This window comes from Balaenoptera physalus (genome assembly GCF_965194825.1).
Source record: "Balaenoptera physalus genome assembly, chromosome: 11".
Taxonomy (NCBI): Eukaryota; Metazoa; Chordata; class Mammalia; order Artiodactyla; family Balaenopteridae; genus Balaenoptera; species Balaenoptera physalus.
This window is the reverse complement of record NC_138896.1, coordinates 41,558,255-41,585,760: the sequence shown is the minus strand read 5'-3', so window position 1 is coordinate 41,585,760 and position 27,506 is coordinate 41,558,255. Positions and strand designations below refer to the sequence as shown.

Below are 27,506 nucleotides of genomic sequence, written 5' to 3'. Positions count from 1 at the left end.
TAAATTTTTAAAAATATAATAAAAAGAAAGAATGGCTGAGAACTTCCCAACCAGGGGAAGGAACTGAATCTACAAGTCAATGAAGCAAATAGAGCCCCTCATTAACTCAATGCAAAAAGACCATCTCCAAGACACATTATATTAAAATTGTCAAAAGTCAATGACAGGGACTTCCCTGGTGGTCCAGTGGTTAGGACTCCGTGCTTCCACTGCAGGGGGCACAGGTTCAATCCCTGGTCAGGGAACTAAGATTCCACATGTTGCACAGCACAGCCAAAAAGAAAAAAAAAAGTCAAGGACAGAGAATTTTTTAAAGGCATCCAGGGAAAAAAGGATCGTAACCTGCAAAGGAACCCCCATTAGTTTATCAGCAGAGGTCTTAGCAGAAATTCTACAGGTCAAGAGGGAGTGGAATGACATTCTCAAAATACTGAAAGATAACTGTCAGCCAAGAATGCTCTATCCAACAACGTTGTCATTCAGAGATGATGAGAAATAAAGACTTTCTCAGACAAACGAAAGCTGAGAGAGCTCATCAACGTATACCTTCCTTACAAGAGATGTAAGAAGGAGCTCTTCTACCAGAAATAAAAATGTAACTGAACACAGGTTCAGTTGCTCGCCACTCATAAGCCAATAATTTGAGAGGCAAGTGTCAGTAGAAAGGAAACATGCTTTAATCAGAAAAGCCAGCAATCTGGGGAGAAGGTGGACTTGTTTCCCAAACCAACTCCAAAGATTCTGCTCAGCCATGACAGTTTTTAAAGGGAAAAATGGAGGGAAAGAATCTCAGTGAATCACCAAGTCAGGAGGCTGGGTTCTGCATCATTCTCCATTGAGTGCAGACTGGCTGACTCTCTTCAGATGTTATCTTGCCTGCGTGATCTCCTGCAGGATTGCTTGGGGGGTTGGGCTGCTGCGGGTAGAGAGCTAGTCATTTTTTAACTGCTTTTTATCTAGGAAAAGAATCAACAGGTTAGACAAGGCATGGTGTGCATTCAGGAGAGCATAAGTCGGGAGTTAGTTTCAATTGCCTAGTGATCTCATTCCTATAATTAGGTTCTTTTAAGGTTAGAGGGGAACAGAAATGGGCAAATAGGAAAGGGGCAAAAGAGCTGCTTTCAAAAAGGTAAAATGTACACACAACTTTAAGTAAGGTGATACACAGACAGAATCAGAAAATTGCAGCTCTGTATCAGAATAGGTTTTCAAACACTTATTGTAGCGTAAAGGTAAAAGAAGGGGGTGAGGCATAAAAATAACTAGAGCTACTTCAATTTGAGAACAAACACAACATAAGGGATAATTTGAGACAACAAAAACATAAAAAGGGAAGAAGAAAAATACAGAAGCCATATAGGTAAATGAAGATAAGATGCTATCAGCAGAAAAAAAGACTATTTTATATATGAGATATTTTATACAAATCTCATGGTAACAACAAAACATAAACCTAGAATAGAGACATGAAACATTAAAAAAGAGGAAACTGAGAAAAACATCCTTTAACACCACCAAACTAAAATGGCAGATAGAAACACAAAGAAAAAAGAAGCAATAGAGATATAAAACAACCAGAAAACAAAAGATAGAATGGCAGTACCATATCCTCATCTATCAATATTCACCCTAAATGTAAATAGATTGAATTAACCAATCAAAAGACACCACTGTAACCACTACTCTGTTCTCTGTATCTAAGCATTTATTTTTGTTTGATATGTCTTGTTTATTTTGTCTTTATTTACTTGTTTTTGCATTCCACATATCAGTAAAATCATACATAATTTCTCTTTCTCCATCTGACTTATTTTACTTAGGGTCATACACTCAAGGTCCATCCATGTGGTTGCAAATGGCAAGACTTCATCTTTTTTTTTTTTTTTAACTTTGTTCTCATAGAATTTTTTTTTTTTTTTTTTTTTTTTTTTTTTGGCTGTGTTGGGTCTTCGTTTCTGTGCAAGGGCTTTCTCCAGTTGTGGCGAGTGGGGGGGGCCACTCTTCATCACGGTGCGTGGGCCTCTCACTGTCGCGGGCCTCTCCCGTTGCAGAGCACAGGCTCCAGACGTGCAGGCTCAGTAGTTGTGGCTCACGGGCTTAGTTGCTCCGTGGCATATGGGATCCTCCCAGACCAGGGCTTGAACCCGTGTCCCCTGCATTGGCAGGCAGATTCTCAACCACTGCGCCACCAGGGATCATCTTTTTTACAGCTGGTAGTATTCCATTGTATGTGCGTGTTTGTGTGTATACATATATATATATATATATATATATATATATACACATATATATATACCACAGTTTTTTTTATCCATTCATCTGTTGGTGGGCACTTAGGTTGTTTCCATATCTTGGTTATTGCAAATAATGTTGTGATAAACATGGGGACGCATATATCTTTTCGAGTTAGAGTTTTCATAGTCTTTGGATAAATACCCAGAAGTGGGAGAAGGGTGAAATGGGTAAAGGGGATAAACTCTCTGAAGATGAATGGAAACTAAATCTGGCAGTGAGCATGCTCTAGTGTGTACAAAAGTAGAAATATAAGGTTGTAACATAAAACTTATATAGTGTTATAAACCAATGTTACCTCAATAAAAAATAAATTAAAAGAAAAAAACTATAATTCACTGAAAGCATTAAATTTTACATGTACAAAGAGTGAATTTGTGGTAAGTAAATTATACCTCAAGAAGCCTGTTAAAATAATCTTTCTTAAAAGAAAAAGAGTCTTCCTAAGCAAGACAGAAAGTCTAGAAGACATAAAGAAAAATATGTATTTGAATAAAAATTTTAAATTTATTTGCATGGATTAAATAAATTTTAAAGAAATATGTAAAGCTCAGAAAACTTTGCAACACACAAGGCTGACAATGGGCTAACTTTCTTATTGTGTAAAATTGCCAACAAATCAACAAATAAATGAACAAAAATAAACAACAGAAAAGTGAGCAAAGATACAGACTATTTACAGAAGCAAATACACCAAAGGCCAATAAACATAAAATATTTACTCAAACACACCAATAATCAGAAAAAAATACAAATTCAAACAGCAATGTGATGAAATATTTCTCCCCCAAATTGGCAAATATAATAGTCTGTTTTTTTTAAATAAAGGATTTACAAGAGTCTGTGGGAATGGATTCTCTCATATATTATTAGTAGCGTCATGGATGAGTGGGAGTTTGGTGGTATCTATTAAAAAATTAAAGTGCAAATGTTACATGATTGACAACAACAATAAAATCCACACCCATATATCTGTAATGTTCTGAATGTTTGTGCCTCTACAAAATGTATCTGCTGAAACCTAGTCCCTAATGTGATGGTATTAAGATGTAGAGCTTTGGGGGGTGATTAAATCCTGAAGGTGGACCCCTTATGAATGGGATTAGTGCCCTTATAAAGGGCCAAAGAGACCAGGGTCTTCCCTTCCACCATGTGAGGCCACAGTGAGATATTGACAGTCTGCAAACCCAGAAGAGGGTTTTCACCAGAACCCGACCTTGCTGGTATCCTGATCTCAGACTTCCCACCTCCAGAACTGTGAGATATAAATTTCTGCTGTTTATAAGCTACTCAGTTTATGGTATTTGGTTGTAGTAGCCTGAATGGACTAAGACAATATCTATCTAAAAGAAACAATCCTACATGAGCTTAAAGAGACTTGTAATTGAATGTTTGTTGCACCAGGTTAGGAATAACAAAATTATTTCCAAATTCAAAAAGAAAAACTGACAACTTTGTCTTGATTATGAAATTCTGTACATCAAAAAATTATAAAATATGTTAAATATTGGTATATATCCCTTTGGGTAGTTGGATAATCCCAGACTTCCATCCTAGATAAAAACATTCTAAATAAATTCTCATACATGTGCCCCAGATGACATATAAAAAAAGTAATTGAAGAGAAAAGAAACAGTCTTAATTTTAAGAGAGAGAATGGATGAATTGTGATATAGCCATGCAAAGGACTAATATACCAAGTTTTAAGTGAACGAGGTAGGACTAGCAACCTGTATAGCAAAAAAATCATAAACTACAAAAGACCCAGAATACCCAAAGCAACCCTGAGAAGGAAGAACAAAGCCAGAGGTTTCGCACTTCCTGGTTTCAAACTATAGTAATAAAAACAGTATAGTACTGGCATTAAAATGGACACATAGACCAGTGGAACAAAAAAGAGAGCCCAGAATTAAACCCTTCCATATATATTCAAATGAAATAATGAAGATAAGAGAGGAAATAGAATGGACAATAGATGTATAATAAAGAAAATCACAAAGCTAGAGTTTTCTTTTTTTCTTCTTCTTTTTTTTTTTTTTTTTGATAAACCACCTGCAAGACTGATAAGGAAGAAAAATCCAAATTACAAATTACTAACATCTGTAACAAAAAGATGCCATTCCTACAGATTCTACAAACATTAAAAGATACTAACAGTATATAAAGAATTTTGTGCCGGTTGATTTGTTGTTTTGATAAAATTCTTTGAAAAACAACATTTCATGATCTATTTCTGTATAACAAATTACACCCAAAAACAACATTTCATGATCTATTTCTGTATAACAAATTATACCCAAACTTAGTGGCTTAAAACTACAGCCATTTAATGATTTTTCACAGTTCTGGGAGTTGATTGAGCTTAGAAGGTGGTTTTCACAGAGGGTCTCTCATGTGGTTGCAGTCAGATGGTAGCTGGGGCTGGGGTCCTCTGGAGGCTCAACTGGGACACGGAGACACTCACTCCCTCAGCAATTCCAGTGCCTCTAACGTGGCCTATGTGGTCCCATCAGCATTGAAGGCAAACTTCTTACCTGATGGCTCAGGACTTCCAATAGGAAAGTAAAAGCTGTAAGCCTTCTTTAGACGTACTCTCAGAATGGTCTAAGTCCAGGGCCAGCTACATCTCCATGAGAGGAATGATAAATACTTTGTACCCTAATTAATCTACCCCACAAAATTTACCAAAGCTGACCCCGAAATTAGACAATCTGTATAGTCCTACAGATGATTTTTTTTAAATTGTAAGTGTAATAAAAATCATCCCTCAAAGGAAATTCAAGGCCCAAATAGTTTGCAAGGATATGACTACTTTTGAGAGGAGGGAGTGGGCTTTGATTGGCCTGCAGCAGGGAGACTTATGCAGCGGCTGGAAAAGTTCTATTTCTTGAACTGAGCATTGATTACAGGGGTTTTGCCTTAAGTCATGTATTGAATTATACATTTTATGTGGTTATCTCTATCTCAGTTTTATTTTAAAGGAAAAAGTCTTTTAAAAAACAATGAAAAGGGAGCAGTGACTATCTGAACGTTTGTCTTCTGAAGACTGTGGGGCTGCCTTTGGAAGAGAGAAAGATGGAGATCACGACTTAGAGGGTTAGGGTTGGACCACAGAAAAGTAAAGTTTGGGATTGGAAGGAGCTAGGTCTTAGGGGAATTTCTGGACACTGTCCTTGGAAATGGGGACTAGTATAGACAAGGAGGAGGAAGAAGGGCACAAGGATGAGAGATGCGTGATCTCAGAACACAAGACTCTAGAATCAGTTCAGGACTCCTCCAAGGTCGCATGGAAACGAGTCATCCAGAACATTGACCTCATGAATGTCCTTCACTTAATCCAGGACCACTCGATCCCTCTTCAGGCTCCAGGGGGAGAAGCTTCTATTAGGACCTTAATGTGGTTATGGACGAAGAACTGCTCTTGGGACCTGCAGGGACAGTGATAAAGTCCCGTGAGTCCCCCACCCTCCAGCACAGGGACTCAGCAGGCAGCGCACCCAGCCAGAGTCACTTACATCTTATCCCCGTGACCCTCCCTCCGCCAAAGGATGGGTGAATGATCTGGCACCAAAAGCTAAGGAAGGAGACATTACCTCAGCACCAGACAACAGAGTCTCCACACGTCCTACAATAAAAAAGGAAGAAATAGGATGCCCCAGTTAGAACCAAATGTTGTGATTATCCTGAGCGATGGGGGATGACCCAGAGTATCAGAACTCCATCTCCGATTACCCCCCGGAATGTTTCTGGCTTCAGGAAAAACTATCCCAGTGATCCCTGAGAGGTATGATCAGCCCTCCCTGCCTTGCATCTTAGACGTTAGGAAAAGTGGGAAGTGGGGAAAACCAGGGGGCAGGTGGCAAGGGTACTCCTCAGAGCTCATTACCTTTCCGAGCCCTGGTGTGGATGACGATCCCCACCAGAAGGAAGACTAACCCAACCAGGAAGGCTGCAATTCCACTCAGCATCTTTCTCCAAGAATATTCAGACTGAGCTCCTATGGAAAACATGTATTAAAGTGAGCCAAAATCTCCCAATATTTGGTGTACCTTCCTGAAATCCCAGAACCTGTGCTGGACACCAATCCAATGCTATCTAGGGAAGGACTACATCTTTGAAGCCAAGGTTTGTACTCATGGAGTTTCTGTTAATGATTCTTATAGCCAATAATAATGCCCCCCTAAATGCCAAGACCAAAGCATTAGAGGACAGTAGTTCCCAAAGTTGGAAGTAAGTGACAAGGTGATTACACCTCCATATTTCTTGGAAGATCCAAGGATAGCTATCTGCCATGTTTTTTCCCACCCCAACCCAAAGACCCCAATTTCTATGACTCCCTCAGATCAGAGGGAAGAAGAACTAGTGTTGTAGCCAAGATGAACACAGAGGTAACACAGGTCTTGAGTCAGATTGGCCGAGTTTCGTCCAGAAAGTATAAGCTGATTCTCACTCCACTCCACAGAAACAGGGCTCAGCAGGCTGGGATGATCAACAAGGCAGGTGTAGACCTCTCCAAGTTCAGGTGTCATTGCCAGCATCACCATTGTCTGAAAGGTCCAGTCTCCATTCCTAATGAGGCCAGTGGACATGACCCCCTCTCTCTGTTCCTGCCCATTCCGGAACCACGTGATCTTGATGTCCCCTGGGTAGAAACCTGTCACAGAGCAAAGCAGCAGATTGCGGTGCTGCAAGGCTGGGATCCTCTCTGGATACACTGTCACCTCTGGTTGCACTAGCGGGGGAGAGAAGAAATGAGACATGGTGAAGGAAATCCACAAAGCCAACACAGGAGTTTCATTAAAGGTTATCTCAGCTCCAAATCTCTTTCCCAAATCACCCAAGTAGAAACTGGAAATGTGGGAAAATCTCACCCCCAAAGACTCAAACACTGGATATGTTAGTGTCGCAAGGAGGATTTAGGCTTTATCACATGCCCACAATTGCCCCTTTTATTTGGGAAGACACTAGCCCTTAAAGTCCCTGAGAACTGTGGGTCTGGGACCCAAGACCACCGTGAACTGACCCCTGAGGATAGTGAGTGAGTCACAATTGAGGACAGAATATATACAGACTCCCTGTTCCTGACCCATCTATCCTGAAGCAGGAAACTGCCCAGTACAAGGAAGAAGAGCCACGGCCAGGCTCACACGGGGGAGATTCCTGAACCCCTGCAGTCCCCACCTTACACCTCACCTTTTCTCCCCACAGTGAAGGGTGCACCCAGCTTGTAGTTGTGTCTGCAGAGAGCATCCACAGAGGCTCTACTCCTTGCCAGTATATCGGGCCGATTGTTCCACAGCTCAGCGTCAGGCTGGCCCAGCTCCGTCAAGGCCACAAACATCCCCAAGTTGCTGTCAAAACGTGCATACTCCTCCAGGTTAAAGATGAATCTGACCACAAACTGCACATTTTCTGTCCCATTGGTGAAGTAACAGTCAGCCTTTGCCTGAATCACAAAATCTTCTAGAAAACCAAAAAAAAGACTATGAACCAGCCCCAATTAGGAAACCCATACCTGGTTTATTATGCCAGACCACATTGATTGGAGAGGAGGCCTTTGACCTCAGTAAATCGGCCAAAGTAGCCTCTGCTCCCCTGGGCCCCACCCTGGTTCCTCTTAGCAAAGAGACATCCATTCTTCTTTGAAAGAAGCCTGAGGTCCAGCTTACCAGGCCAGCCAAACAGGAGACATGTAACCCAAAGAAGTAAGTCAGAATGAGTCCAGAGACATAAACTTTCATTCAACAAATATTCATTCCTTTGACCAATATTTATAGACTGTTTGCGTTTTGCCAGACACTGTGCTAAGTTTCTCCAAGCCAAGCTTTCAGAAGCCCAAGAATTCCCAGCCCTGTATGGAATAGTTCAATAGTATTCTTGCCGTTAGTAGGTTAATTCTATATGTTCCTTCTGGAGTAAAGTGAAAGGAGGATGGAGGTGGGGTAAAGAAATTCAGATTAGGTTCATAGTAGGTGTGAAATAATCTCCCCTTCTACTTTCCACTCACTATGGGTTTTCTCAAGAATTTTCTTCTGGGGACTTCCCTGGTGGTCCAGTGGTTAAGACTCTGTGCTTCCACTGCAGGGGGCGCAGGTTTGATCCCTGGTTGGGGAACTAAGATTCCAGGTGGCGCAGCCAAAAACAAAATTTTTTTTTAATGAATTTTCTTCTGGACATTTTCCTTTGCACAATTACTCAGAGACCTCATCCCCTCTGTTGGCTCTAGTAAGGTAATGACCTCATTACCTCTATCTATGTTGGGTAAAATAATATTAATTCATGACTTGAAAATGCCTTTTATTATCATCATCATCATCATTGGCCCTGTATGCACAGTTCTAGCAGTTGTAATAACATGGTGAATATAGGGCTAACTTAAACCTTCTCTGGAGGCTTTTATATTAAACACTTCCACTGAAGAATGAATTTAAAAATCCAAATCCTTCAATATCCTGTGATAAACCATAATGGAAAAGAATATGAAAAAGAATGTATAACTGAGTCACTTTGCTGTATAGCAGTAATGAACACAACATTGTGATTCAACCATACTTCAATAAAAAATAAATTTTAGGGACTTCCCTGGTGGCACAGTGGTTAAGAATCTCTCTGCCAATGCAGGAGACATGGGTTTGAGCCCTGTTCCAGGAAGATCCCACATGACACGGAGCAACTAAGCCCGTGCACCACAACTACTGGGCCTGCACTCTAGAGCCCGCGAGCCACAACTACTGAGCCTGTGTGCTACAACTACTGAAGCCCGCACGCCTAGAGCCCGTGCTCCACCACAGGAGAAGCCACCATAATGAGAAGCCCGCACGCTGCAACTAGAAAAAGCCCGCGTGCAGCAACGAAGACCCAACGCAGCCAAAAATAAATAAATAAATAATTTTTTAAAAAATAAACTATAAATAAATAAATAAAAATGCAAATCCATTCTCCATTATGATTTTCCACTTTCAAAGTACCTTATTAGTATCGATAGTGATTAGTTTGAAATCTATACTAACTTTCATACAATGTAACTCTTTTCTAATTGGCATGTTCTCCAAAACAATTTAATTTCCCAAAGCTATTTAATCAGTCTTCACAGGTAAGAAAAAGTATGATTGTGTATTGTGGTCTGGACGTTTGTGTTGCCTCCATTCACATGTTGAAATCCCAACCCCCAAGGGTAATGGTATTAGTCAGCGGTGTTGGGGGAGGTACTTAGGTCAGGAGCATGGATTCCTGATGAAAGGGATTAGTGTCCCTAGAAAAGAGGCTCCAAAGAGCTCCCTAGCCCCTTCCACCATGTGATGACACAGAGAGAAGGTGCCAGCTCTGAACCAGAAAGAGAGCCTTTCCCAGAACACAACCATGCTGCAGCCTTGATCTCGGACTTCCCAGCCTCCAGAACTTTGAGAAATAAATTTCTGTTGTTTATAAGCAATGCAATCTGTGGCATTTGTCATAGCAACCCAAACAAACTAAGGTGGTGATAGTTGTCTTAGATTTGAAGATCTAGACAATTTTAAGAGACAAACTGGTAAACGGACCTGGATTGGTCTCAGTTCACTTAAGTTCTAGTTCTATATCTAGTTATTTTACATAGAAACAGACACTTCCCTTCCCTGGCCTGCTTCCCTATCAGTAAAGACAGGTTTGGATTCACAAACACAAACACTGAGGTAGAGCTCAAAAGCATTGTGTTAGGTAAGAAAAGAAACAGAATGTGATTCATCGCACGATGACATTTATTAAAATTTAAAAATACACACAGGGGCTTCCCTGGTGGTGCAGTGGTTGAGAGTCCGCCTGCCAATGTGGGGGACACGGGTTCGGACCCTGCTCTGGGGGGATCCCACATGCCGGGGAGTGGCTAGGCCTGTGCACCACAACTGCTGGGGCACACGTGCCTAGAGCCCATGCTCCACAACAGGAGAGGCCACCCCAATGAGAGGCCCGCACACCGCAGCGAAGAATAGCCCCTGCGTGCAGCAATGAAGACCCAACGCAGCCAAAAATAAGTAAATTTTAAAAATAAATAAATAAAGAATACATGAACAGAGTCTTTCTGATTTAATAAATGTGCACCTCAAAACACTGGTACCTATTTATAAAAAAATTTTTTTTTAATAAAAATAAATAAAAAGTAAAAAATAAAAATACACACAGGAGGGAGCAGAGTCAAGATGGCGGACTAGGAGGACGCGGAGTTCGTGTCTTCCCGCAACTAGGGCACCTACCAGAGGCTGGTGGGGGACCTTGACACCCAAGGGGACGGGAGAAACCCCCGAGTGACTGGGGAGGACATGGGGGGAGCGAGAGGGAAAGAGAAGTGGAGGTTGGAGGGAACCAGTGCCCCTGAGGGGTGGCTGGGGGAGGGGAGGGGTTCCCGTGCCCGGAGGGACCCTAGGAGTTTCAGAGGACTCGGGGGAACGTGGATAGCATTTCCCCTGCCTACTCGGGCCCTGAGTCCTCCACCATCCGGGGACCCCTCCTGCCACGTGGGTCCTAAGGGTGTGGGAGAGAGGGGGTGGGGGAAGAAGAGTAGAGGTGAACAGGGAGCTTGCTAAGGTCTCAGGCCTGATCATCCCTACTCTGAGGCCAGAGGCACATCAGGGCCCCTCCAGTGGCGCTGAGCCTAATTCCCACCCCCCACCCCAAGGGCTTAAGCGTAGGTCCCGCCCCCGCCTAAAAGCTGCCCATGCCTAAGCCCCACCCCCCATAGCCAAGGCCTTTTCCGGCCTTTTTTTTCCTATATTTTTGCTATTGTGATTCTGTTTTACCTTCTGGTTGTTGTTTCATTTATATTTTATTTTTTCTAACATATCTGTTAGTTTTCTAATCTTATATTATTTTTTACTCTTTGTTACTTTCTGCCCTTTTTTATTTTTTTGCCACCCTGTTCAGCTTGCAGGATCTTGGTTCCCAGGCCAGGGGTCAGGGGTCAGCTCCTATGGTGGGAGCACTGAGTCCAAATTGCTGGACTAACAGCCTCAGATCCCAGGGAATATTAATCAGAGTGAGGTCTCCCAGAGGTCCTCATCTCAGCACCAAGACCCAGCTCTACCCAACAGCCTACAAACTCCAGGGCTGGAAGCCTCAGGCCAAACCACCAATAAGACAGGAACACAGTCCCACCCAACCAAAAAAACAAAAAAAAAATGAGACAATAAAAAAATACGTTACAGATGAAGGAGCAAGATAAAAACCTACAAGATCAACTAAATGAACAGGAAATAGTCAACCTACCTGAAAAAGAATTCAGAGTAATGATAGTAAAGATGATTCAGAATCTTGGAAATAGAACTCAGGCATGGATCAAGAAAATACAAGAAATGTTTAACAAAGACCCAGAAGAACTAAAGAATAAACAAAGATCAACAACACAGTAGCTGAAATGAAAAATACAATAGAAGGAATCAATAACAGAAAAACTGAAGCAGAAGAACAAATAAGTGAGCTTGAAGATAGAATGGTGGAAATAACTGCCAAGGAGCATAATAAAGAAAAAAGAATGAAGAGAATTGAAGACAGTCTCAGAGACCTCTGAGACAACATTAAATACACCAACATACGAATTATAAAGGTCTCAGAAGAAGAAGAGAAAAAGAAAGGGTCTGAGAAAATATTAGAAGAGATTATAGTCAAAAACTTCCCTAACATGGGAAAGGAAATAGCCACCCAAGTCCAGAAAGCACAGAGAGTCCCATACAGGATAAACCCTAGGAGAAACACACCAAAACACATATTAATCAAACTAACAAAAATTAAATAAAAAGAAAAAAATCTTTTTAAGCAGCAAGGGAAAAGCAAAAAATAACATACAAGGGAATCCCCATAAGGTTATCAGCTGATTTTTCAGCAGAAACTCTGCAGGCCAGAATGGAGTGGCAGGATATATTTAATATGATGAAAGAGAAAAACCTACAACGAAGATCATTCTACCCAGCAAGGATCTCATTCAGATTTGACGGAGAAATCAAAAGCTTTTCAGACAAGCAAAAGCTAAGAGAATTCAGCACCACCAAACCAGCTTTACAACAAATGCTAAAGGAACTTCTCTAAGTGGGAAGCACGAGAGAAGAAAAAGACCCACAAAAACAAGCCCAAGGGGCTTCCCTGGTGGCGCAGCGGTTGAGAATCTGCCTGCCAATGCAGGGAACACGGGTTCGAGCCCTGGTCCGGGAAGATCCCACATGCCACGGGGCAACTAGGCCCGTGAGCCACAATTACTGAGCCCGCGCATCTGGAGCCTGTGCTCCACAACAAGAGAGGCCACAATAGTGAGAGGCCCGCACACCGCAATGAAGAATGGCCCCCACTTGCCGCAACTGGAGAAAACCCTCACACAGAAACGAAGACCCAACACAGCCATAAGTAAATAAATAAATAAATAAAATTAAAAAAAAAAAAAACAAGCCCAAGACAATTAAGAAAACTGCAGTAGGAACATACATATCAATAATTACCTTGAATGTTAATGGATTAAATGCCCTAACCAAAAGACTCAGACTGACTGAATGGATACTAAAACAAGACCCATATATGTGCTGTCTACAAGAGACCCACTTCAGATCTAGGGACACATACACACTGAAAGTGAGGGGATGGAAAAGGATATCACATGCAAATGGAAATCAAAAGAAAGCTGGAGTAGCAATACTCATATCAGATAAAATAGACTTTAAAATAAAGACTGTTATAAGAGATAATGAAGGACACTACATAATGACCAAGGGATCAATCTAAGAAGAAGATATAACAATTATAAATATTTATGATTTAAATAAAATAAATATGATTTAAATATCCTCCCAACATAGGAGCACCTCAATACTTAAGGCAAATGCTAACAGCCATAAAAGAGGAAGTCAACAGTAACACAGTAATAGTGGGGGACTTTAACACCCCACTTACACCAATGGACAGATCATCCAGACAGAAAATAAATAAGGAAATACAAGCTTTAAATGACACAATAGACCAGATAGATTTGATTGGTACTTATAGGACATTCCACCTAAAGTGGCAGAATACACTTTCTTCTCAGGTTCACATGGAACATTCTCCAGGGTAGATCACATCTTGGGTCACAAGTCAAGCCTCAAAAATTTAAGAAAATTGAAATCGTATCAAGCATCTTTTCCAACCACAACGCTATGAGATTAGAAATCAATTACAGGAAAAAAACTGTAAAAAACACAAATACATGGGACTAAATAGTGCACTACTAAATAACCAAGAGATCACTGCAGAAATCACAGAGGAAATTAAAAAATACATAGAAATAAATGACAACAAAAACACGACGACCCAAAACCTATGGGACGCAGCAAAAGCCTTTCTAAGAGGAAAGTTTATAGCAATTCAATCTCACCTCAAGAAACAAGAAAAACCTCAAATGAAAAATCTAACCTTACACCTAAAGCAACTAGAGACAGAAGAACAAAGAAAACCCAACGTCAGTAGAAGGAAAGAAATCATAAAGATCAGAGCAGAAATAAATGAAATAGAAATGAAGAAAACAATAGTAATGTCAATAAAACTAAAAGTTGGTTCTTTGAGAAGATAAACAAAATTGATACAACTTTAGCCAGACTCATCAAGGAAAAAAAGGAGAGGATGCAAATCAATAGAATTAGAAATGAAAAAGGAGAATTACAACTGACACCACAGAAATACAAAGGATTATAAGAGACTACTACAAACAACTATATGCCAATAAAATGGAAAACCTGGAAGAAATGGACAAATTCTTAGAAAGGTACAATTTTCTAAGACTGAACCAGGAAGAATTAGAAAATATAAACAGACCTATCACAAGTAATGAAATTAAAACTGTGATTAAAAGTCTTCCAACAAACAAAAGTCCAGGACGAGTTGGCTTCACAGGCGAATTCTATCAAACATTTAGAGAAGAGCTGACCCCTATACTTCCCAAACTCTTCCAAAAGATTTCAGAGAGAGGAACACTCCCAAATTCGTTCTATGAGGCCACCATCACCCTGATACCAAAACCAGACAAAGGTATCACACACAAAAAAAGAAAATTACAGACCAATATCTCTGATGAACATAGTCACAAAAATCCTCAACAAAATACTAGCGAACAGAATCCAACAACACATTAAGGGATCATACACCATGGTCAAGTGGGATTTGTCCCAGGAATGCAAGGATTCTTCAATATACGCAAATCAATAAATGTGATACACCATATTAACAAATTAAGGGATAAAAACCATATAATCGGGCTTCCCTGGTGGCTCAGTGGTTAAGAATCCACCTGCCAATGAAGGGGACATGGGTGTGAGCCCTGGTCCAGGAAGATCCCACATGCCGCGGAGTAACTAAGCCTGTGAGCCACAACTACTGAGCCTGCGTGCCACAACTACTGAAGCCTGTGTGCCTAGAGCCTGTGCTCCACAACGAGAAACCACCACAATGAGAAGCCCGCACACCACAATGAAGAGTAGCCCCCACTCGCCACAACTAGAGAAAGCCCGCACACAGCAACAAAGAACCTATGCAGCCAAAAATAAACAAACAAGCAAATAAATAAATAAATAAACCATATGATCATATCAATAGATGCAGAAAAATCTTTTGACAAAATTCAACACACATTTATGATAAAAAAAAAAAACTCTCCAGAAAATGGGCATAGAGGGAACCTACCTCAACATATTGGGTGGGCCAAAAAGTTTGTGTGGTTTTTTCTGTAAGATGGCTCTAGTAGAACTTAGTTGTCTTTAAATTCTTTCAAAACAGTTTTGTTAGATTGTATACGACAGCTGTCATATCAGCATACATTTTTAAAAAATTATCAAAATTGGTGAATATTTGTGTAGCCATTTTAATATTGAAGATGGAAGAAAAAAGCAACATTTTCAACATATTAGGCTTTACTATTTCAAGAAAGGTAAAAATGCAACTGAAACGCACAAAAAGATTTGTGCAATGTATGGAGAAGGTGCTGTGACTGATCAAACGTGTCAAAAGTGGTTCACGAAGTTTCATACTGGAGATTTCTCACTGGACAATGCTCCACTGTCGGGTAGACCAGTTGAAGTTGATAGTGATCAAATTAAAACAGTAATTGAGAACAGTCAGTGTTATACCACGCAGGAGACAGCTGACATACTCAAAATATCCAAATCAAGCATTGAAAATCATTTGCACCAGCTTGGTTATGTTAATGGCTTTGATGTTTGGGTTCTACATAAGTTAAGCGAAAAAAAGTTCTTGACCATATTTCCTCATGTGATTCTCTACTGAAACATAATGAAAACGTTCCGTTTTTAAAACAAATTGTGATTGGCGAAGAAAAGTGGTTACTATACAATAATGTGGAATGGAAGAGATCGTGGGGCAAGCGAAATGAACCTCCAGCAACCACACCAAAGACCGGTCTTCATCCAAAGAAGGTGATGCTGTGTATATGGTGGGATTGGAAGGGAGTCCTCTATTATGAGCTCCTTCCAGAAAACCAAACGATTAATTCCAACAAGCACTGCTCCCAATTAGACCAACTGAAAGCAGCACTCGACGAAAAGTTTCCAGAATTATCACAGAAAACGCATAATCTTCCATCAGGATAATGCAGGACCGCATGTTTCTTTGATGACCAGGCAGAAACTGTTACAGCTTCACTGGGAAGTTCTGATTCATCCGGTGTATTGACCAGACATTGCGCCTTCGGATTTCCATGTATTTCGGTTTTTACAATATTCTCTTAATGGAAAAAAATTCAATTCCCTGGAAGACCATACAAGGCACCTGGAACAGCTCTTTGCTCAAAAATATAAAAAGTTTTGGGAAGATGGAATTATGAAGTTGCCTGAAAACTGGGAGAAGGTAGTGTAAAAAAAATGGTGAATACGTTGTTCAATAAAGTTCTTGGTGAAAATGAAAAATGTGCCTTTTATTTTTACTTAAAAAACCAAAGGCACTTTTTGGCCCACTGAATAATAAAGGCCATATATGACAAACCCACAGCCAACATCATTCTAAATGGTGAAAAACTGAAAGCCTTTCCACTAAGATCAGAAACCAGACAAGGATGTCCACTCTTGCCACTCTTATTCAATATAGTTTTGGAAGCCCTAGCCATGGCAATCAGAGAAGGAAAAGAAATAAAAGGAACACAAATTGGAAAAAAAAAAAAAAGTAAAACTGTCGCTGTTTGCAGATGACATGATACTATACATAGAAAATCCTTAAAATGCCACCAGGTAACTACTAGAGCTACTCAATGAATTTGGTAAACTTGCAGGATACAAAGTTAATGCACAGAAATCTCTTGCATTCCTATGCACTAACAACGAAAAATCAGAAAGAGAAATTAAGGAAACAATCCCATTTACCAGCGCAAAAAAAAAGAATAAAATACCTAGGAATAAACCTTCCTAAGGAGGCAAAAGACCTGTACTCAGAATACTATAAAACACTGATGAAAGAAATCAAAGATGACACAAACAGATGGAGAGATATACTATGTTCTTGGATGGGAAGAATCAATATTGTGAAAATGACCATACTATTCAAAGCGATCTACAGATTCAATGCAATCCCTATCAAATTACCAATGGCATTTTTCACACAATTAGAACAAATGATTTTACAATTTGTATGGAAACACAAAAGACCCTGAATAGCCAAAGCAATCTTGAGAAAGAAAAACGGAGCTGGAGGAATCAGCCTCTCCAACTTCAAACTATACTACAAAGCTACAGTAATTAAGACAGTATGGTACTGGCACAAAAACAGAAATATACATCAATGGAACAGGATAGAAAGCCCAGAGATAAACCCACGCACCTATGGTCACCTAAACTATGACAAAGGAGGTAAGAACATACAGTGGAGAAAAGACAATCTCTTCAATAAGTGGTGCTGGGAAAACAGGACAGCTACATGTAAAAGAATGAAATTAGAACACTCCCTAACACCATACCCAAAAATACACTCCAAATGCATTAAAGACCTAAATGTAAGACTGGACACTAGAAAACTCTTAGAGGAAAACATAGGAAAAACACTCTTTGACATAAACCACAGCAAGATCTTTTTTGACCCCACCTCCTAGAGTAAGGAAAATAAAAACAAAAATAAACAAATGGGACCTAATAAAACTTAAAAGCTTTTGTACAGCAAAGGAAACCATAAACAAGATGAAAACACAATCTTCAGAATGGGAGAAAATATTTGCAAGCAAAGCAACAGACAAAGGATTAATCTCCAAATAACACAAACAGCTCATGCAGCTCAATATCAAAAAAACAAACAACCCAAAAAATGGGCAGAAGACCTAAATAGACATTTCACCAAAGTAGACATTTCACCAAAGTAGACATTTCACCAAAGTAGACATACAGATGGCCAAGAAGCACATGAAAAGCTGCTCAACATCACTAATTGGAGAAATGCAAATCAAAACTACAATGAGCTATCACCTCACACCTGTCAGAATGGCCATCATCAAAAAATCTACAAACAATAAATGCTGAAGAGGGTGTGGAGAAAAGGAACCTCTTTGCACTGTTGGTGGGAATGTAAATTGATACAGCCTCTATGGAGAACAGGATGGAGGTTCCTTAAAAAACTAAAAATAGAACTACCATATGACCCAGCAATCCCACTACTGGGCATATACCCTGAGAAAACCATAATTCAAAAGGACACATGTACCCCAATGTTCATTGCAGCACTATTTACAATAGCCAGGACATGGAAACAACCTAAGTTTCCATCGACAGATGAATGGATAAAGAAGATGTGGTACGTATATACAATGGAATATTACTCAGCCATAAAAAGGAAGGAAATTGGATCATTTGCAGAGATGTAGATGGACCTAGAGTTTGTCATACAGAGTGAAGTAAGCCAGAAAGAGAAAAACAAATACCGTATATTAACACATATACGTGGAATCTAGAAAAATGGTTCAGATGAACCTATTTGCAGGGCAGGAGTAGAGATGCAGACATAGAGAATGGACATGTGGAAACAGGGGTGAAGGAGAGGGTGGGACGAATTAGGAGATTAGGAATGACATATATACACAACCATGTGTAAAATAGATAGCTAGTGGGAACATGCTATAACGCACAAGAAGCTCAGCTCAGTGCTCTGTGATGACCTAGATGGGTGGGATCGGGGTTGGGAGGGAGGTCTAAGAGGAAGGGGATATATGTATACATATAGCTGACTCATTTCGTTGTACAGCAGAAATTATCACAATATTGTAAAGCAATTACACTCCAATAAAAACAATTTTTTAAAATACACACAGGAAAACAATGCTACATCTTCTTAAAAGCCATCCTCATACTTAAAGACATACCAGACACATTAGAATGGAAGGGAGGGAGTGAGAATGGAGACAAGGGAACACAGGAGAGCGTCCTTGTTCTGATCAATGATTACAAGGTGCTGTGAAGTCACTGGGGAAGATTAACTCCATTCTGTGCATTTGAGAACAATATAAAAGGACATTCAAATGGGTTAATAATGTAAGTTGATCAGGAAAGATCTCCCTGAAGAAATGGCATTTCAGTTGAGACTTGAAGGATAATTGTTACTGATCTCGAGTGTAGATTTTCCTTCATTTCTACGTTCAGAGGAACTATTGGACTGAGTGTCAGGACAGCAGCATCCTTCCTGGGTCAGCCAGACTCATCTCGAACTCAGCTAATTTCAAACAAGGCTCTAATCTCCAAATCTCTATTTTGTCTTACATTCTAAATAAAAATTTTTTAAAAGTTAGTTTTCAGTCAGATCTGTGTCACAGTTTAGATCTTACTGATTGTGTATGTGTTGTTGTTGTTCAATGGATATTATAAGCTCGGAGAGGTTTCTGTTCTCCAAGAATAATGATCTCCTCACACCCACACCCCACACCCCTAGGTTTGTTCCTCTTTTGTGTTTAATGAGACTTTGACGTTCAAAGGGGTTCTGGTTTTTAGCACATTATATCCTGTTTTCTTCTGATAAATATGTTTTCAGAATGTAATACCACTTCATGTTTGCATAGCTTAACTCCTCAGCTAGAAAAATAACAGCAGTAAATACATGTACCTGGTAACACAAGGACAGGGCTAATACATTCAATTTCTCTCATTTCTCAAGATCGCTTCATACAGTCTGACCATATTATAGGGGCTTAAAAATGTCAAATGAAGCAACCTTCGTTTCCAAGTTCTTTTGTTCACATATACCCCAATTGGATACATACAGAAACAGTCACAATCATCAAACTCCTGGCTGAAGGATAGCAGCTATTCTCAGACTGCCTCAATTTTTTACAGTTCTCCAGACTGACGTTAATACCATAAGGACCCTAAGCAAGCAATGTTTCCCTTTTTCCTGCCTCTGGACTCCTTGCATCCGTGGCTCTGGGACAGGAAGACCCTTTTCCTGCTTGTCCATTGCATGTGGTAAAGAGGGAAGGAATAATTTCCTGTCAAAGGGAAGAAGACTCTCTTTGAACCCAGAAGCCACTTCCAGTCTGGACTGGAGCCTGGACCTGTAGGGAAAGGCCTTCCTCCCCCACGCCAGTTTTTGCATGTATACCTGAAAGAAATCACTGTGTCCTTACCTGGAGAATCTCTGCCTTGAGTCATGGAGGAATCCAGCCTGATTACCGTCACTAACAAAGCCACCACCCAGGGAACCCAAATAGAACCCATTCTGGAAGAAAACAAGCGAGACAGAAAAATCCTCCACCTCTTCAGAATGGGGCTTGCCCACACACAACTCAGTCAAAAATATTCATGAAGAATAGAGATAACTTTCTGGCCTCCCCAGGATTGGAAACTCCTCACATGGATAACCAATCAAGACAGAGGAGCTTTGTGTCATTAGGTGCTGGGTAGAATACTTTCATAAAGTTGTTACCACTCAAGAACTATTTACCTGCAGAATCACTGGCAGCAGTTCAGGTACAAGGAAACCGGTTAGGAGAAAAAGAAAATACTACTCTGCAAGGTATGTGGTCTTAGAAGAACTGGGCAGATTGTTTATCATGGATCTTACTATCCTCATATAGCACTGTCCCTGGCCTGCTGTGACTAATAGATCTCCATGCCAATGGGGTGGTTCACATTGCCTACAGAGAGTGTGTAAATAAAGAAGACAGTAGACAGCATTCTGAAGCATGGACCTTACGAGGAGTTAAGGAAAGCATTATCAGAGAAGAAATTGAAGAGACTGAGAATTACCTGAAGAGGATTTCCTGTAAACCAAGATAAGGGGAAGAAAGAAAAAAAAAAAAAAAAAAAAACATGGGGAGAGGATTCTCAAAAGAATAAAATACTGCAAAAATGGCTATGAGGATAAAAGAGAAGAAGGCATTATTGCATTTTATAAGTAATGGGGCACCAAAAACCTTCAGTGGAACAGAGTGTTAAAGGTAGAAACAATATTTCAAAAAGATAAAGAGTGAATTAAAATGAGAAAATGAAGGCAGCAGATGTAAGCAGTCCTTCGGGAATTTTGGAAGTGAAAACAAGGGAAAAAATGAGACTCTCTCTTGAGAGAAAAGCAACGCTAAGGGAAAATTGCTTTTAAGCTAGAAAAGACCTTCCTAAGTTTCTGAGTCAAGTGAAAGTCACCTGTACTTAGGAGAAATTGAAGATAAAAAGGAGAAGAAAAGAGAAATTACCCTCCAAATGTTGATTGGAATCCAAATAATTGTCACACATGGCAATAAAAAGAGAAAGACTTTTTCAGATACATGAATGAAATAGGAACGTTGGGGTGATAAAGAGGGGAATGAGGAAGTTCCAGTTGTGTGGCTTCAATAAACTCAGTTTAGAACAAGGCAAGATCTTCTGCTAAAAAGAAACTGGAAAAAAAAATTTGATAACTAAGGAGAGCAAGACCCCTTTTTCGCCAAAGTGGTCTGTAAGTGCATTATCATTTAATTAGCATCGCGCTCTATAGCCCAATATTGTGGACAGTGCAAGATGAAACAGACATGTTTCTTGTCCTCAAGAAATGTAAAACCTGAGTGGAGTGACAGGGAAACAATCCACTGTAATGTCAGGAAGAATCAAATCAACATTGTAATGCTTGAGCACACAAGAAGAGAAAATTTTAACCATCTAAGAAAGAGTTCATGATGAAATTGATAAAGTTGATATTTGATACACATGGCTAACAGAGAATTTTATAACTCCACATTTGTGCATGTGGACAAAAGAGAGGAAATAAACAGTTAAACAAAAAGTGTATCTGGAATTCCTTAAAAATTACTGATTAGCCACAATAAATATGTATATGTATTTTATACACACACACACACACACACACACACACACACACAGACACACACTACTTCATTGAATGAGAAGATACAATAGAATTTTTTTCTCCTTCATTTCCCTAAAGGAACACATGCTTTTATAGATGTGTAATGTGGGATTATGATGGTAATTGACCAGGTGAGCCTGGAATACTTGAATTATGCCTTACCAAATATGCTGAGATGCCCTCAGGACAGCTCTACCCATAAATGTGATAGCAAATTGTAAATCAAAGGCTTTATTAGCTGGTCAGATCCCTGATACTCTAATAGAGAGTTTTATGCTAAGCTTCTGTGAAGCATGAGACCCCAAGCAAGGTCTCATGTTCCCACTTTTACTGCTAGCCAGATGTAAATCCTGAAGGATTAGAACTTCCAAGCATATGAAGTGTGGGAAGAAGAAAGATGACAGGGGGAGTCAAGATGGCAGAGTAGGAGGACGCGGAGTTCATGTCTCCTCACAACTAGAGCACCTACCAGGCACTGGTGGGGGACCTCGGACACCTAAGGGGATAGGAGGAACCCCCACATGACTGGGTAGGACTTGGGAGGGAGGGAGGGGAGGAAGAGAAGTGGAGGTGTGACAGGACCGGCATCCCTGAGGGGCGGATGGGGGAGGGAAGGGGTTCCCACGCTCAGAGGGGCCCACTTACAGCAAGAGAATTAGCAGAGATGGGGATAGACTTTTGGGGGATCAGAGGATGGGAAAGGAACGGGTCCAGCATTTCCCCCCGTGTACTTGGGCCCCGAGGAGCCTGCTGGAGTACCAGGCCTGAACCTCCGCCCTCCGAGGCTGCCTCCAGGCATGCTGAGCCTAAGCCCTGCCCCTGCCATCCCTCTCAGAACCTGCATGGGTCCTGAGCGTAGGCCCCGCCCCCTAAGCCCCACCCCCTCCTAAGCCCCTCCCCATCCCCCCAGCCAAGGACTTTTCTGGACCCTCTTTCTTTTTTTTTTGCTGCTGTGGTTTTGTTTTGCCTTGTTGTTGTTTCATTTATTTTTTTTCCTAATGTATTTTTTAATTTTCTAATTTAATTTTATTTTTTATTCTTTGTTATTCTTCTGCATTTTTTTTTCTTTTTTCTGTGCCACACAGCTTATGGATTCTTGGTTCCCAGGACGCCAGGGGTCAGGCCTGAGCTCCTGTGGTGGCAGCACTGAGTCCAAATCACTGGACTAACAGAGAGCCTCAGACCCCATGGAATATTAATCAGAGTGAGATCTCCTGGAGTTCCTCATCTCGGCACCAAGACCCAGCTCTACCCAATGGCCTGCAAACTCCAGAGCTGGAAGCCAGAGGCCAAACAACCAGTAAGACAGGAACACAGCCCCACCCATCAAAAAAATGAGATGACAAAAAAATATGTTACAAATAAAGGAGGAAGGTAAAAACCTACAAGACCAAATAAATGAAGAGGAAATAGGCAACCTACCTGAAAAAGAATTCGTCTTTACTAGTGATAGTAAAGATGATCCAAAATCTCAGAAATAGAATGGAGGTACAGATCAAGAAAATACAAGAAATGTTTAACAAGGACCTAGAAGAACTAAAGAACAAAGAAACAAAGATGAACAACACAATAACTGAAATTAAAGATACACTGGAAGGAATCAATAGCAGAATACTTGAGGCAGAAGAACGAATAAGTGAGCTGGAAGATAGAATGGTGGAAATAACTGCCAAAGAGCAGAATAAAGAAAAAAGAATGAAAAGAATTGAGGACAGTCTCAGAGACCTCTGGGACAACATGAAATACACCAACATTCGAATCAAAGGGGCCCCAGAAGAAGAGAAAGAGAAAGGGCCTGAGAAAAAATTTGAAGAGATTATAGTACAAAACTTCCCTAACATGGGAAAGGAAACAACCACCCAAGTCCAGGAAGTGCAGAGAGTCCCATACAGGAGAAACCCTAGGAGAAACACACCAAGACATATTAATCAAATGAACAAAAATTAAATAAAAAGAAAAAAATTTTAAAGCAGCAAAGGAAAACAAAAAATAACATACAAGGGAATCACCAAAAGGTTATCAGCTGATTTTTCATCAGAAAGTCTGCAGGCCAGAATGGAGTGGCAGGACATATTTAAAGTAATGAAAGGGAAAAACCTACAACAACGATCACTCTACCCAGCAAGGATCTCATTCAGATTCAATGGAAAAATCAAAATCTTTTCAGACAAGCAAAAGCTAAGAGAATTCAGCACCACCAAACCAGCTTTACAACAAATGCTAAAGGAACTTCTCTAGGTGGGAAGCACGAGAGAAGAAAAAGACACACAAAAACAAGCCCGAGACAATTAAGAAAATTGCAGTAGGGACATACATATCGATAATTACCTTGAATGTAAATGGATTAAATGCCCCAACCAAGACTCAGACTGGCTGAATGGATACTAAAACAAGACCCATATATGTGCTGTCTACAAGAGACCCACTTCAGATCTAGGGACACATACACACTGAAAGTGAGGGGATGGAAAAGGATATCACACGCAAATGGAAATCAAAAGAAAGCTGGAGTAGCAATACTCATATCAGATAAAATAGACTTTAAAATAAAGACTGTTACAAGAGATAATGAAGGACACTACATAATGACCAAGGGATCAATCTAAGAAGAAGATATAACAATTATAAATATTTATGATTTAAATAAAATAAATATGATTTAAATATCCTCCCAACATAGGAGCACCTCAATACTTAAGGCAAATGCTAACAGCCATAAAAGAGGAAGTCAACAGTAACACAGTAATAGTGGGGGACTTTAACACCCCACTTACACCAATGGACAGATCATCCAGACAGAAAATAAATAAGGAAATACAAGCTTTAAATGACACAATAGACCAGATAGATTTGATTGGTACTTATAGGACATTCCACCTAAAGTGGCAGAATACACTTTCTTCTCAGGTTCACATGGAACATTCTCCAGGGTAGATCACATCTTGGGTCACAAGTCAAGCCTCAAAAATTTAAGAAAATTGAAATCGTATCAAGCATCTTTTCCAACCACAACGCTATGAGATTAGAAATCAATTACAGGAAAAAAACTGTAAAAAACACAAATACATGGGATTAAATAGTGCACTACTAAATAACCAAGAGATCACTGCAGAAATCACAGAGGAAATTTAAAAATACATAGAAATAAATGACAACAAAAACACGACGACCCAAAACCTATGGGACGCAGCAAAAGCCTTTCTAAGAGGAAAGTTTATAGCAATTCAATCTCACCTCAAGAAACAAGAAAAACCTCAAATGAAAAATCTACCCTTACACCTAAAGCAACTAGAGACAGAAGAACAAAGAAAACCCAACGTCAGTAGAAGGAAAGAAATCATAAAGATCAGAGCAGAAATAAATGAAATAGAAATGAAGAAAACAATAGTAATGTCAATAAAACTAAAAGTTGGTTCTTTGAGAAGATAAACAAAATTGATACACCTTTAGCCAGACTCATCAAGGAAAAAAAGGAGAGGATGCAAATCAATAAAATTAGAAATGAAAAAGGAGAATTACAACTGACACCACAGAAATACAAAGGATTATAAGAGACTACTACAAATAACTATATGCCAATAAAATGGACAACCTGGAAGAATTAGACAAATTCTTCAAAAGGTACAACTTTCCAAGGCTGAATTAGAAAATATAAACAGACCTATCACAAGTAATGAAATTGAAACTGTGATTAAAAATCTTCCAACAAACAAAAGTCCAGGCCCAGATGGCTTCACAGGCAAATTCTATCAAACATTTAAAGAAGAGCTGACACCTATACTTCTCATACTCTTCCAAAAGATTGTAGAGGGAGGAACACTCCCAAATTCGATCTATGAGGCCACCATAACCCTGATACCAAAACCACACAAAGATATCACAAAGACAAGAAAATTACAGACCAATATCACTGATGACCATAGATGCAAAAATCCTCAACAAAATACTTGCAAACAGAATCCAACAACACATTAAAAGGATCATACACCGGGCTTCCCTGGTTGCGCAGTGGTTGAGAATCTGCCTGCTAATGCAGGGGACACGGGTTCGAGCCCTGGTCTGGGAAGATCCCACATGCCGCAGAGCAACTAGCCCCATGAGCCACAACTACTGAGTCTGCGCGTCTGGAGCCTGTGCTCCGCAACAAGAGAGGCCGCGATAGTGAGAGGCCCGCGCACCGCGATGAAGAGTGGCCCCCGCTTGCCACTACTAGAGAAAGCCCTCGCACAGAAACGAAGACCCAACACAGCCAAAAATAAATAAATAAATTAATTAATTAATTTTTTTTTTTAAAAAAAAGGATCATGCACCATGATGAAGTGGGATTTGTCTCAGGAATGCAAGGATTCTTCAATATATGCAAATCAATGTGATACACCATATTAACAAATTAAGGAATAAAAACCATATGATCATCTCAATAGATGTAGAAAAATCTTTTGACAAAATTCAACACCCATTTATGATAAAAACTCTCCAGAAAGTGGGCATAGAGGGAACCTACCTCAACGTAATAAAGGCCATATATGACAAACCCACAGCAAACATCATTCTCAATGGTGAAAAACTGAAAGTATTTCCACTAAGATCAGGAACAAGACAAGGATGTCCACTCTCACCACTATTATTCAACATAGTTTTGGAAGTGCAAGCCATGACAATCAGAGAAGAAAAAGAAATAAAAGAAATACAAAATGGAAAAGAAGAAGTAGAACGGCCACTGTTTGCAGATGACATGATACTATACACAGAAAATCCTAAAGTTGCCACCAGAAAACTACTAGAGCTAATCAATGAATTTGGTAAAGTTGCAGGATACAAAATTAATGCACAGAAATCTCTTGCATTCCTATACACTAACAATGAAAAATCAGAAAGAGAAATTAAGGAAACAATCCCATTTACCATCGCAACAAAAAGAATAAAATACATAGGGAAAAACCTACCTAAGGAGGCAAGAGACCTGTACTCAGAATACTATAAAACACTGATGAAAGAAATCAAAGATGACACAAACAGATGGAGAGATATACTATGTTCTTGGATGGGAAGAATCAATATTGTGAAAATGACCATACTATTCAAAGCAATCTACAGATTCAATGCAATCCCTATCAAATTACCAATGGCATTTTTCACACAATTAGAACAAATGATTTTACAATTTGTATGGAAAACAAAAGACCCTGAATAGCCAAAGCAATCTTGAGAAAGAAAAACGGAGCTGGAGGAATCAGGCTCTCCAACTTCAAACTATACTACAAAGCTACAGTAATTAAGACAGTATGGTATTGGCACAAAAACAGAAATATAGATCAGTGGAACGGGATAGAAAGCCCAGAGATAAACCCACGCACCTATGGTCACCTAAACTATGACAAAGGAGGTAAGAACATACAGTGGAGAAAAGACAATCTCTTCAATAAGTGGTGCTGGGAAAACAGGACAGCTACATGTAAAAGAATGAAATTAGAACACTCCCTAACACCATACCCAAAAATACACTCCAAATGCATTAAAGACCTAAATGTAAGACTGGACACTAGAAAACTCTTAGAGGAAAACATAGGAAAAACACTCTTTGACATAAACCACAGCAAGATCTTTTTTGACCCCACCTCCTAGAGTAAGGAAAATAAAAACAAAAATAAACAAATGGGACCTAATAAAACTTAAAAGCTTTTGTACAGCAAAGGAAACCATAAACAAGATGAAAACACAATCTTCAGAATGGGAGAAAATATTTGCAAACAAAGCAACAGACAAAGGATTAATCTCCAAATAACACAAACAGCTCATGCAGCTCAATATCAAAAAAACAAACAACCCAAAAAATGGACAGAAGACCTAAATAGACATTTCACCAAAGTAGACATTTCACCAAAGTAGACATTTCACCAAAGTAGACATAC

General features: G+C 39.8%; 1 protein-coding gene across 2 annotated transcripts; it reads right to left on the bottom strand.

The window, feature by feature from the left end:
• Nucleotides 1-2,273: 2,273 nt before the first annotated feature.
• On the bottom strand, nt 2,274-27,506 carry LOC309638398 (HLA class II histocompatibility antigen, DO beta chain). Of its 2 annotated transcripts, XM_082414364.1 has the most exons (6): nt 19,880-27,501; nt 7,486-7,755; nt 6,743-7,024; nt 6,179-6,289; nt 5,886-5,917; nt 2,274-5,720 (listed from the first exon to the last, which is right to left on the bottom strand). In XM_082414364.1, exons 1-6 carry the CDS (start codon nt 19,968-19,970, stop codon nt 5,694-5,696), a joined length of 813 nt encoding a protein of 270 aa, XP_082270490.1. In that variant the 5' UTR covers nt 19,971-27,501; the 3' UTR covers nt 2,274-5,693. The 2 variants fall into 2 exon arrangements, with proteins under 2 accessions (XP_082270490.1, XP_082270489.1); XM_082414363.1 differs by having other exon boundaries at nt 2,274-5,917; nt 19,880-27,506.